The 13,368-nt window shown below is 46.7% G+C and overlaps 1 protein-coding gene and 1 long non-coding RNA gene across 3 annotated transcripts in view; both read left to right on the top strand.

The window, feature by feature from the left end:
• LOC127480496 (uncharacterized) overlaps positions 1–13,368 on the top strand; it is a 115,994-nt gene that overhangs the window by 72,190 nt on the left and 30,436 nt on the right. The gene's annotated exons all lie outside the window — the stretch shown is intronic.
• Positions 7,215–11,917, top strand: SIKE1 (suppressor of IKBKE 1). The gene is made up of 5 exons (XM_051808674.1): positions 7,215–7,522; positions 7,617–7,725; positions 8,076–8,218; positions 10,052–10,165; positions 10,530–11,917. Exons 1-5 carry the CDS (start codon positions 7,364–7,366, stop codon positions 10,617–10,619), a joined length of 615 nt encoding a protein of 204 aa, XP_051664634.1. The 5' UTR covers positions 7,215–7,363; the 3' UTR covers positions 10,620–11,917.

Here is a 13,368-nt window from a genome sequence, read left to right as displayed (position 1 = left end):
CAGTGGGTTTTCATGGATACACAGCAAACTGACATCACCCTTCAAAGGAGGGTCATATTTGGATCCATGGGCTCCAGAGAAAAGTAGCAATAAGGCTACTTATTTCCATGTGAAATGGCACCATTTAGGAAATCTTGGAGTGGAGTGTTTGAGTTTGGCTTTCAAGAACTAACAGGATTGACTGACAGATGTTATTTGAGCATATTATGGTTTTTTTTAAGTTTTCAAATGTCCTGCATTGGTCAGGTGTGGTGATGGAGGGCTGGAATGCATAGATGATACAGTAGACACAAAGATAATGATCTTGTAAGCTTAATTATGATCAGCATCTGTCTTTCTGGCAAAAGCAGCCTCAGACACCAGCCTACTAAATTGTCAAAAAAACCCTCGGTGGTAAAAACAAAGAATTTACAATTCATAGAACTAAGATAGTATTTCTTTCACGTATCCCATTGGCTTTTTCATCCAACCTTTCTCATGGAAGCAGGAAAAACAAGCAGAGGTTTGTGAAATATTGCCTTTAGCTTGTAAATACTACTGACTTGTAATTTTAGCACTTTTTCTAATAGAAGCCACCAAGTGATAAGCTGGTCAAATGTAACTGTGGGATGAGGGTATTTAGAGCCTGTTGACTCTGGGGAACATGAAGCCCAGTTTTTTAAAAGCTGTCAAATCCCCATTCTGTTCATTTTATAAAGCCTAGTGGATTCAGATTAAATTAAATCTCTAAAATAAATACGTGAGAACCTAAAACTTACTTGTAGTAGGAATAAACAGCAGTGCCACATTAAGTATTAGCCTGTGGTTGTTTACTCCAACCCCCACCATGGTGTTTTCATAGCTGCAGTAATAAAACTATTGTGCATAGTCATGCAGTGATTCAAACCAGGTTAAATACATGTACTTATGTTAAATACAGATATTTACATTATTTTAACAAATCGCTGTTCCTGCTCAAAGCTCAGCATGACAAACATGGGAGATCTGAGGGCACACGTGAGTCACCTGAAGGACTGCTTCAGAGAAGAGGAAAAGAAACTGTTTTCCATGCTTGTAAAGGATCAAGAAACAAAAAGGTTATTTAGGAGTAAGGGAGGTTTAAATTAGATACTAGGGAAAGCAATTACTGTGGTAAAAATAGCACTGGAGTAAGTTGCTTGTACAATCTTCTTCACTGGATATTTGGAAGATCAGTTAGGGCAGAACTTGAGAATTGTTTTTTTGGTCTGTAAGGGAGGAAAACGTTTTTTTTAAGCTCCTTTCCAGCTCTGTTTGCTTTTATTTTCCTATACATACATCAGTTTTACAAAACACTGCTCACTGATGAAGTCTCTGATCAGTCCCATGCCCAGAGCCATTTCAGTGGGCAAAGTAAATAATCACAGACTCCCAGCATGATTTACTAGAGGTGAGTAAACAAAGTGCTGCTCATGGACACGGCCTGAAAACATTAGCTGAGCAAGTTCGTACCATGAGCCCACATCTAGAAGTGGCACTGAAGTGGAGAGTAAGGGATGTTTTCCACAGAAATAAGGCATGTTTTCCATGGAAGAGAAGCAGATGTGGCCACACCAGCCTGAGCTGGACACTGTGCTGCAGCACTTGTGCAGCCTCAGTGCCACCAGTGGACACTGAACCCCCGGGGAGTGTCTGCCTTTGGGCAGCTGGGGCTGAGGATTTGGGGAGTGGGGAAGCTGGAGAGGAAGGAAGAGTTGCCCTGGATCAGTACCTGTTTCCAAGCTCAGCAGAATTCCCTGTTCATCTGAACTGGAGATTTTCGATCTCTGTGACTTGCTTGGTATCCGAACAGTTAAAGGAAATCGTATCTGCTCCAGCTGGATCTTCTCTACATAACTGACCCGTTTGGCTTGAGCTGGAATTGGATTGTTTACGTAACTTCAGTAATTAACCACTATCGGCCTCATTAATGAAACATAAACCACCTCTCCTGCTCATTTATAAAGCGTTTGTCAAACAAAACTCAAACAAAGGGCAGAATCTCAGCAGAGAGTCCTCCAAAAGCTACTGAGCCCTGACTGCAAGTCAGGACGGTCACTTTGTTGTTGTTTTTCAGTAGAACTGAAACAGAAGTGATGGCATCGTCTATTGCTCTTGGCTAACTTCTCCCCAAACCATCTGAGGTCTGTCACATGAGGGCAAGGATGCCTCCACAACTATTTTGGCCATTTCAGTACAAAATACTGATGTTCCAGCTCATTACTGTAAATCATGAAATGATGAAAGCAAGAGTCAAATACTAAACGATTGGAAGCTCTTGGAAAACTAATTGCTCATTACAGTAATCGTTGTTCTATGTGAGTTAAAGGTTATATTGAAATATAGATTATTTCATTACAGGATTAAATCTCTCCTGCTAGTAAACTGTTCTAAGCAATATTAAAGAAAGCTGAGTGTTAACAATACAGCTCATGCATTAAAGTGATCTAGCTTAAGCTTTACCTATTTTTGGTTTAGAGAGATAAAACAGTTTAGAGGTATAAAATAAACTGGCAGACAAATCCTTGCCAAAAATTTGGTGTTCCGAGAGTTTGCATTTACTGTTTGTTAAGGAACTCATGGAAAACCTGCAAGTTTTCTGTTCCTCCTCTCTCCTGGATTATTTACTGATCTTCCAGAGGTGCAGCAGTGTTGGGATTTTCTGCATGGGCATGGATGGACCTCAGTCCTGGGTGAGAAACAGCACAAAGCCTCAGGACTAGCAATTTTGGATGTTGGTGTGACCTTGCACAGTGAACAGCTCCCATTCAGCACTGTAGAGCACGAGTTCATTCAGGTGATTTAGTGTGAGATAATATAGATACTCTTCTCTTTTGCATCAAATGCATCAGACAAATCATCAGGGTCAGATTGGAGGGGAAATAACTCCAGAGAAGATGGAAGCTCTCGTTAAGTTCTTAAATGCTTTCATGGGAGGAAATGCTGAAACATCAGACCAGAGAGGAAAACCAATTCTGATCTTTTTTAAGACTGATTTTTTTCCTTAATCATGAAGCTGTTGGATAGTTTCACCGTGCATTTTCTAACAGGCTTGTAAGGCAAATCTTGAAGAGCTAAACTGTTGAAATACATTGAATTTTAATGCAAGAGCCAAACTGCTTTGAACTCACCTGAAAATCTCAAGACAGCCTACAAAATATTCCTGTTCCTGAAGGCAGAGGAGGTACAAGAAGCCCATCCATTCTACACTCACAATGTGCATGGGTACCCTGACAACTCCTCCTTTAAGTGTCTTGTGCCAAATCTCTTTCTCCTTGGCTGGAAGACCAAGATTTGTCAATAAAATGCTCCAGTGCATTGATATTCATCCAGGCATGATGTGGAAGAAGATAAAGATCTTAATTAAGCTTGATTACAATCTCCTGCAGGGATCTCAGAGTTGGTAATTCATAGGGAGTAGTTGTAACTTTAAGCACTGGAGTGACTGTACTTTGTAGGTACAGCAAAGGGAAGCCAAGTCCTGGACCTGATTTCCATAAAGCAGAAGATCTTGACACTCTGTATTAAGCACTACAAAATAATTATGGTGGAATCCCTTAATCAGCATTTTATCAGCAGTGGAGTCTTGCTGCTGAGGGACTGAACTAACTGGATACATCCATTTATCAATGATAATGCTTTTCCTTTTTTCCAGCCTGGATTCCATCTTGAGGACATTTGTTTTAATAGGGAAAAGAATATTAGACTCATAAATGTGAGTGCTGTGGTGCAGTGGGTGACTCCTCAAGATTTATCAAAGCAGGATAATTAGGATGAACAATAAGAGTGAGTTTCTTGGAAATAACTTTTGTCACAGGACAACTCTGGTTTATGCCACATTAATCCACCTTGAAATATGGGAAGTGCAAGAGGAGGATTCACTTGGCCCCCTGGTCTGAGTCTCTGTGCTACAGTTTTGTTGAGGGCAATGCCAGTGAAACTGTGAGAGTAGCTGATGGTTGTGTTGACACCATCAGTTAATTGTAAAAGCAAGTAGTCAGAAGGTGTTGGGGGTGTGGTGTAGTTTGCTTTTCAAACAGCTGTAGCTGCTGGAGTAGTTGGTTGTTTATGGACACCAAGTTTCTGAAGGAAGGACTCGTAGTGGAAATCAGAAATGCCACATTATGCTTGGGAAAAGGTGGTGTCTGTGGGAAACTTGTGCACTTGTGCTTTCACAGACTTAGCCACAATTTTTCTAACTGTGCTGACCACACTTATGATTAAACCCCCAAGAATTATCCTAAAAGTTTGCCCTTTATTCTCTTCCCTACTTCCATTTACATTCTTTTCCCTAGTTCCTGCTTTACATTTAGATGTCATTCAATCTGTCACAGATGTTGCCATTTGCTACAGGTCGGTTCCTCTGTGCATTAGTCACGGAATCCCAGAACAGTTTGGGTTGGAATGGACCTTAAACCTCACCCAGTTCCACCCCCTGCCATGGGCAGGGACACCTTCCACTGTCCCAGGTTGCTCCAAGTTTATCCAACCTGGCCTTGGACACTTCCAGGGATGGGGCAGCCACAGCTTCTCTGGGCAACCTGTGCCAGGGCCTGTTACCAACCTCTTTGATAACTTTTTCTGTGCTTTGGGTCTGTTTGGATTTCTTTTATTTGTGATTTTCCTCCTGTGATCAAGAACCTCCTCAGCTGTGCTCAGCAATGTTATGTATTTATCCCATCACAGAAATACTGTTTCTGATTTTTCAAAGATGGCCTGGAAGCAGTTTGGGCTCTGAAGCAGGGTTACTGTCTCAGAGTGTCTCAGTTTGCCTCTATCCAGTGTTCCCTTCTCCTGCTACAACAAACCCATGTTCTGTTTGACAAAATACAGCCATGTGGTTAAGAGTTATTAAAAGCATTAAAGCATTAACCTCTTGTAACCTCATTTTTCACTTTGTACACACACATAAGTGTTTAATCGAATTGAAGTTAAACACTAAAAAGTTTGAGAGGCCAAATTTATACATTCTCTTTAGTTTACACAGAATTGATGTGATAAAGCCAAGGGAATTATAAGGCACCACTACTCAGAAAATGCTCATCTGCTGATTTGTTTAAGCTCTGTTGCTCCATACTCCAAGTTTTGGTGACAAGCATTCCCAGCATTCAAATCAAGGAGCTTTGTCCTACTGGGATCCACTCTGTGTCCTGGCGCCACACTGAGTCACTCCACTGCCCTCTGGGAGTTGAACAAGTGATTCCATGCCAGAAGATCTGCTGGAGAGGGGCTGAGCCCCATCCCTGGGTGTGGGGGTGGTGTCATGGTCTCCCATCTCCCTCCTTCTGGAATTTTATCCCAAGCAGCCAGAACGCTACAGAGGGAATGAACTGATCCTGGAATTATACTCTGGTGCAGCAGTTGGCATGGAAGGGCAGGGTGGCATCTCTGCCACCAGGGAGAGGTGAGGGTTAAATCAGGAGTATGAACACAGGGAACAGAACAGGGCAGAAGTTCAGACACATCCCAGCACAGCTCCTGCAGAGGTGAAATGATCCTTCCTCCAGCTGCCTTCTTGTGGATGTGAACTGGAACTCCCAGTGCTGCATTTCTAAATGGCTCCTTGAGTGCCTGAGTTAAGTGGAACCTCAGGGGCTGCAGGTTTGATTTCACTTTGAAACTCCTTATGCTGAATAAAGTGACCAACAGGAAGGTGGCTCTGGAACACACAGATCATCCCACGGAGCTGTGCCGGGCCTGCTCCATGAGCCACAGAGGCTCTGGGAAAAATGGATGTACTGGGAGAGGCTGGGAAGGTGCACGTGGGGCTGGGAGTGCAAGCAGGGGGAAGCGACAGGAGCTGCTGAACTGCACACGTGGGGGCACGTGGGGATGTGACAGTGGGACAGGGAAACAAGCCCTGGCTAAAACTTGGGGATGTCGTGTTCATCTCGGGCAGGGCAAGCTGTGACCAACTCATCCCATAACCAGAAGGGGAAACACAGCAATATCTGTCAGTTTTCCAAATGTTCAGGAATTGCCCATTAGGAAAAGAGAATTCTGATAACAAGTTGTCTTAATTTTTTAATATTCTCTAATAAGATGAAAAGTAGGGAAGGACCACAAGGTGCAACGTGCCATAAAGCACAGGCTGGACCTTTAGCTCCACACAAGTTGCTATAAAGCAGGATTACAGTTCCCAAATTTGCAGAATAGCTCTCATACTTCATTAATTAATCTGATTCTGATGAAATATTCCAAATGCAGCTGCTTACTCCATTCTCTGCTGCATTGACTGCATGTTTAGAGATTGTTGCTTATATGAAATGATCCCATTCAGCACTTTTTGATTATCTCTGGGATAACAAGGGATCCTTCCTCTGAGAAAGCATCCTGGAGTTTTCTCATGTGTCTGTGTGAATGGGGATTTTAACTTGAAAGATGATTCAAGTCAGAGGGAGTCCTGTTAAAATATTATTGTTGAAAACATTGTAATGAAGTCAGTGATACTAAACAAATTTGTGGCACAAAGTCGGGCAAAGCCTCAAGGACACCACGGATCAGCAGCAGTAGCTTCAGTAAGCAAACAAGAATCAAAGCAGCAAGTCAGCAGTGCAGAGCTTGTTATTTTGAGTGGCGGATGTTTACTGTGGGGAGGGACAAACAGGAGTATCAGATAAGACGGCAGCCCCACAGATCCCGCGGGATTGATCGCGCTGTGCGAGGAGCAGCCCCGGAGATAACGGGACCCGGGGTCAAGGACCGGCCCTGTGCAAACAGGCTGTGCCGAGCAGCGCCCGCCCGCAGCCAGGGCCCTTCCCGGCTCCTCCGGCACCTTCTGCCGCCCATGGGATCGGGGGGTTCGGTGCGGGGGGCTCGGGCACGAGGAACCGCGGCGTGGTAACGAACGTACGAGTGGGGGCATTCACCGGGGCAGGCGGCTCGGTAACAGTGTGCCGGTGGGGGCAGTGTCCCCTCGCCCCAAAACCCCCTAAAACGCCCCAAAACCAAAGCGAGCTCCAGGGATTCAAGCTCCCCTTCGGGAACGGGACGGGGGAACCGCACCCCGCCCCTGGCCACGCCCCTCGCGCCGGCCACGCCCACAATGGACCCGCCCCTCTATGTGGCCCCGCCCCCTCCGTGACCCCATTCCCGCCCGCTGACCCTGCCCCGCCTGTTGGCCCCGCCCCTCTCACTGCCCGTGGCGCTCTGGCGCCGCCCGGCGGCCCTTTGTGGGAGCGGCGGTCCCGCGCCTGCGCACTGGCGGCGCTGTGGCCGCGGGCGGAAGCGGCGCCCCCGGGCCCGCGGGTTCGCGTCCGCCCGCGCCCGGCGGGGCCGTGAGGGGCTGAGGGGCCGGGGGTGTGAGGGGCAGGGAGCGGCCGGGAGGGACATGGGTCCGCCGCGGCGGTGAGCCGCGCCGCCCGCCATGAGCTGCACCATCGACAAGATCCTGACGGACGCGCGCACGCTGCTGGAGCGGCTGAAGGAGCACGACACGGCGGCCGAGTCGCTCATCGACCAGTCGGCCGTGCTGCACCGCCGCGTGGCCGCCATGCGGGAGGCGGGCGCGGGCTGCGCCGACCAGGTGAGCGCGGGGCGGGGGCTGCGGGCGGAGCGACCCCCGCGTGTCGGCCCGGTCCGGGAGGGGCGGCCGGACCGACCCCGCCGTGTCTCGGCAGGGCCCGGGAGGCGTCGCGGCGGAGCGGCCCGACCCGTCCCGGCTGCGGCCGCACGTGGTGCTGGCGCAGGAGAACACCCAGATCCGCGACCTGCAGCAGGAGAACAGGGGTGAGCGGGGCCGGGGGGGTGCTGGGGAGCGGGGGGGGGTCCTGGTGGGTGATGGCAGAGGGGCCCCGGGGGATGTGCCGCGGGAGATGCGCCCGGTGGTGCCGGCGGGAGGGTCACATCGGGGAGAGTGGGAATGGATCTGTGTTGCCCGCGGCAGAGTCGCTGGATGTCCCGAGTGGCTCCTCGGCCGAGGGGGGTCCGGGCAGCCCCACGGCAGTGCCAGGCCTGAGCTGTCGTGGGCTGCGCGGTCCCACCATCAGCTGGTACCCGGCACCTCCGGGCACCTGCTGCGCTGCTGTGGGAGGTCTCCCGCTCTTCCCTTCGTCGCGCTGACGGGCTGTGTCCTGCAGAGCTGTGGGTCTCGCTGGAGGAGCACCAGGATGCGCTGGAGCTCATCATGAGCAAGTACAGGAAGCAGATGTTGCAGCTTTTGGAAGGGAGAAAACGTGAAGATGCAGAACCGGTCTTGAAAGTCCATCAGGCTAATTCTGTGGTAAGGTGGAATGGGGACAGGGCAGTGCCCAAGACCCCTCACTTGCTCGCTGTTATACAACCTTTGTTTCCAGTCCTGCAATGTCTCTGCTACAAAATACATTTTCTCCTACTCTTGTCTCTCTCTGCTGGTATTTTTCCCTCTATTCCTTTCAGAATACAACCCCTTCAGAGCCCAGGTGGAGTCTTGTTCTTTTGACCAGGTGGTGAATTCCCTACGTTAAGAATTAACATTTCTGATCCTCTGCAGTAAAATCAAAATACCTGAGTTGTTATCATTCCTGTTCAGTAACTGTAACACAGGGAAAAGAACCTCCTAAATCTCTGTGAACTGTATATGTTTAATTCTTAAGAGATTTTCACTTCCAAGTGTTTTTAAATCCAGATACTCTCTGCAGTGGCCTAAAAGTGTCCCTTTATCCATGCTGGACTCAGTGACTTTAGAGCTGATGGGATGTGGTGGCTGCTGATAACTGTGGCCTGTTTTATGTTAGGTGTCTAATAAAAACAGAATAACATTAAATCTCTATTTAAGACTTACAAATTGTGTTAGGCATTTGTTAAAAGGCATTTTTATGTGATTGGAGAACAGCAAGTTGGTTCAACCAACTGACATCTCATTATCTTGGGTTTTCCTTTGGAACTGGAGCCAGCCTAACTCTTTGCACATCTTGGCACTGATATGTGGCACCTCACCACTTCTCTTTTGTGGGTTGCTTGGCTCCTCTGAAGGTAAGTGGTGTAGCAATGGCTGGTTTCCAGTGGGTGCACAAACTGCTTATCAAGACTTTACATTTGAACAAAAGTTGGGAATGCAAAGCTGAAAAGGCTCAGGAGGAACCTTTGATGGGATGTGACTGTCTCAATGTCTAGGCAGAGTCTTCCATACTAAAGTCCATGAGTTTTCCCCTACCCACCACTTGGAGAACAGTCACAACATTTTAATATCTTTTAAAGATCCATTTTTTATCATAACCATCTTCCTGTTTAGGAAAATAATACTGTTTAGAAAATTAATAATCTTTTTTTCCCCAGAAGTTTTTCTCGTTCCTTCAGCTCTCCTCTGGATGCTCTCATTTGTTTACATACTTTATGAATAATGGAATTCAAAACTGAATTCTCTGCTCTGTGATACATTTATCTTCCAGAGCCAGTGGAAGTACTGTGGGCATTTAGAGAAACCCCACCCTGTCAAATTATCTGATATATTGCTCTTCAAACAGGAGCTGCTACATTCCGTGTTGGAATTTTCAGTGTTTGGTCTATGTGCATTTCTGAGATTCAACAAAATGCTTCTTCAGAAGGATTAGAGCTGTCTCTAGTCAGATTCTGTAAAATCTGCCTCAGGAGGCTCTGGTCTTGTTTGCTTTGGTTTCATTGCCCTCTGAGATGAGCCTTTTTACTGCACAGTTACTTGAAATCTTCTTTGCTTTTGTATTTGACGTCTTTATAAAGTCAGAGCCAGGCTTGTCTAATAAAGCAATATAACATTTACTGCCTAGTAATTGCATTCACATGACCCCAAATCTGTTGCCTCAGTCCTTGTCACACTTGAAATTCTTTCCCTCTTAGCAAGTCAGGGTGCCTTATCTTGCTGACTGCTGTGATTCTATTCACTGTTTTCACTGATGACTCATGATAAAGGACAATGAGGTGCATGTTCTTATCCCTGAGTGTACAAGATAGAAAGGATTGCAAGTGCTTGGGAGGAAAGGATTAAAATTCAGAACATGGAAAGAATCCAAAATTGGGACAATGGAAGTAAGTCATTTAGAGGGGATAGGTTATGACTGTTGCTTTTGCCTGAACATGTTGAATGTTTTTTGTCTTTCAGGAAATTGAAAATCAAATAGACAGAATATGTGAGATGGGAGAGGTGATGAGAAAAGCTGTTCAAGTGGATGATGATCAGTTCTTTAAAGTTCAGGAGAAACTGGCTCAGCTGGAGGTAAGAGCAGATCCATCTGTTGAGGATAAATCGAGCTTTGGGGATCTAGAGACTTACTCTGGATTTTCTGTTTGTGTCAAGGATTCATAATAATCAAAAATTTGGGAGTGGGGTCAGGAAACAGAATATGATCTGTTTGTTTTCAAGTCTTGATGATCCTTATATGTTTAGATTTATATATGTGAAGCCAGAAGCAAAAGATACACTTTAAATGACGTGGTTCCCCTTGTGCCAGCACCATATTAATGCTTGTATTACAAAGTGTGTTTTATCTATCTGTGAAGGAGTGGGGCTACTGAAAGTTTGTCATCCTTTAATTGTGAATTAGCTCGTTTCTATTTCAGCAAAAATATTGATTTTGCAGCTTGAAAACAAAGAGCTGCGTGAACTGTTGTCAATCAGCAAAGAATCTTTCGAGGTGGAGAGAGAAGATCTGCCGGACTGTGAAGCTTAGGCCACAAAAAACCTCACCTCCAAACCTCCAGGGACTGTTATGAAACTGCCTGACAAGGATTTGTTCTTTCAGGTTGTTTCCTTGTATATCTGTTTTATCTTTCAAGTGTGTGGGCTGTTTTTCTCTGCGCTTTCCTGAAGTGTTGATGGCAGAGGCTTGTTGCTCTGTCTTAGGATGCTTAACACCGAAGTATTTGATGTGTCCTCCCCTCTGATCGTTCATTTCCTCTCCCTTTGTCATTTTTTTATGAGCTTTAGGTAATTTAATTCCAGCTGTGCAGTTGGCTTTTAGATCCACCTCGTCTGTAGCTCGAGAACATAATGCAGGTTGTGATTATTGTGCTTGATAGAGGGAATAAGAGATTATCCAAAACCCACGTTGTAAATGGCAGGGGCCTGGTTTGCTCTGGCTGCACGGAGCAGTTTTGCTTTGCAGAGTGACCCCTCAGGGTTTGGATGGGTTGACTTTGCTACCTGGACTGGCTTTGTTACCTGGGTTGACTCTGTTACCTGGACACTTAGGAGCAGGTAAGAGAACAGCAGGTGCCAGCAGGGCACTTGAAGCAGTCACTCCTATTCAGAGCAAACTTTACCTTGTTTTAGGGGTGACAATCAGTGGAGAACCCTTCCTGACACAAACCTGGGCGGTTTTGAAGGACTCTGTATATTTGCCTGTTCTTTTTTTCAGTGGATAGACCTGTCCCAGCCTTACCAGTGCTCCCAGGGGTGTGGGTGCTGGCCAGCCCTGGGCTGTTGGTGTGCTCAGACCCTGCCCAGAGCTCAGCACCTTCAGATCAAAGCTCTTTGTCCTCCCACCACTTTGGACTCAGGAAGAGTGAGCTCAGGTCTGCCTCAAAAATAACCAAAACCGACCACACACACACAGATTTTTAATGTCACTTCACAGGTGAGTGTAGTGACAGGTGTTCCATAGTTACTGCACTCAGTGAAATTAGAGTTGCAGCGTTGTAGGAATTTATCAACATGGTGATATTTTTATTGACACTTTTATATAAAGATCTGTCTGACCTGTGATCAAAGAAAAATCCCCCAAGAACAATAAACATTTTATTTCCAATATTATAAATTTTTATGCCACTTTTTCCCAAGCAAGACTTTCGACAGATGCAGAAGGCAACTTGTTCCTGTGCTTGTTAAGAGACATTTCCTTGTGAACATCTGGAATATCCAGCAAGACTGGTAGATATAAGGGATTTCTGTACAGGAGTGTTGTTGCATACAATCCTTTTCTATTAGGAATTGTTTAGGAGGGAATAAAAAAAACTCAGTGAGAAGTAATTTTCTCAAGTGTGTTCTGTTTGAGTCCTGGGGGGAATTCCATGTGTTCTGCATGTTCCCAAGCCTTTTTCACTCCCTCTAGTTTTTACCTTGCCTGAGTGAAATATTATAATAACTGAAATGTTGCATTTTATCTCTTTTAAATTCACGTCATCCTAAATGCCTGTGATGCATTTTTATCTACGCTGTCCCAGGGTAGATTTAACATCCCTCCAGTCTGGTCATTGCTGTGCATTTAGAAAAGCCAGAAACTGAAAGGCAATTGCTTTGAGTGAGTTTGTTGTTGATTAGTAGTGGGCCAGAATTGGCAAGGGAAGTTTAAATATGTTCATAGAGTCGTGGAACATCCTGAGCTGGAAGACACCCACAAAGATCATCCAGTCCAACTGCTGGCCCTGCACTGGACCCCCCCAAAATCCCACCCTGTCCCTCAGAGCATTGTCCAAACACTCTTGAGCTCTGGCAGCCTTGGGGCTGTGCCCTTTGCCCTGGGAGTCTGTTCAGTGCCCAACCACTCTGGGGAAGAACCTTTCCCCAGTGTCCAACCTGAACCTCCCGTGACACAGCTGCATGTCCCATTCACTCCTGTCCCATTCTGGATCTGTAAATGAGGAGTCTGTGGCTGTAAATGCCCAGTCGTACACAGTTCCTGAGCGCTGCTGGGCATTTTCAGAATTGGCTTCACTGTTGGAAACTGGACCAGAGCTCCAGGACTGGAAATGCTCTGCCTGTGGTCGGGAGTCCAGACACAAAATGTCACCCCCTGATCCTTCAGCTCGGTGGGGGCTTCAACAAGGGCAATGCTCGGAGCCTGCCCTGACCCTGAGCCGAGCTCCTTCCCCCTCAGCCGGGGTTTTCTCTCCCCCCTCAGCTTGGGCTCCCTCTCTCTTCCCCTCAGTCGAGCCTCATCCTCTGCCCCCAGCCGGGGCTCGCTCTTCTCCCCTCAGCCGGGCTTTCCTCTCTCCCCTCAATCAAACCAAGTGCTATTTAGTTTCTGGGTTCCTTCTGGCTGCACGGCAACGACCCAGTTCGGAGGAATGTTCACCTGCACTGGGACAGTGAATATGAAAACGCCTCACAGGCATTTCAGACGACATTATTTAAAAGAGACAAAATACAACATTTTCAGTCGCTATAACAAGTTCTCCTTCTCCCTTCAGTCTCCGCCACAGACGGGGCTCCGTCTCTCCCCTTAGCTGAGCACTCGTTCTCTCCCCTCAACCGGAGCTCTCCTCCCCTCAGCCGGGGTTTTCTCTCTCCCCTCAGTCAAACAACTTCTATTTAGTTTCTGGGTTTTTTTTCCGAATGCACGCAAACGACCCAGTTGGAGGGACGTTAACCCGCACTGGGACAGCGAAGATTAAAACGCCTCACAGGCATTTCGGACGCCGTTAATTCGAAAGAGATAAAACTGTAACAGGTTCTTCTCCCCCTTCCCCCGCACCGCCCTC

Source organism: Manacus candei, unplaced genomic scaffold (assembly GCF_025592945.1).
Source record: "Manacus candei isolate 608988 ecotype Guabito, Panama unplaced genomic scaffold, ASM2559294v1 h1tg000073l, whole genome shotgun sequence".
Taxonomy (NCBI): Eukaryota; Metazoa; Chordata; class Aves; order Passeriformes; family Pipridae; genus Manacus; species Manacus candei.
The sequence above is the reverse complement of the archived record's forward strand: the minus strand, read 5'-3'. Positions and strand labels throughout refer to the sequence as shown.

Excerpts from the sequence above, each read along its gene's own strand:
- SIKE1 (XM_051808674.1), top strand. The coding sequence starts at position 7,364 with ATGAGCTGCACCATCGACAAGATCCTGACGGACGCGCGCACGCTGCTG. Across the intron at positions 7,523-7,616 it reads GCGCGGGCTGCGCCGACCAG|GGCCCGGGAGGCGTCGCGGC; the intron begins GTGAGCGCGGGG and ends GTGTCTCGGCAG. Across the intron at positions 10,166-10,529 it reads AGAAACTGGCTCAGCTGGAG|CTTGAAAACAAAGAGCTGCG; the intron begins GTAAGAGCAGAT and ends TTGATTTTGCAG.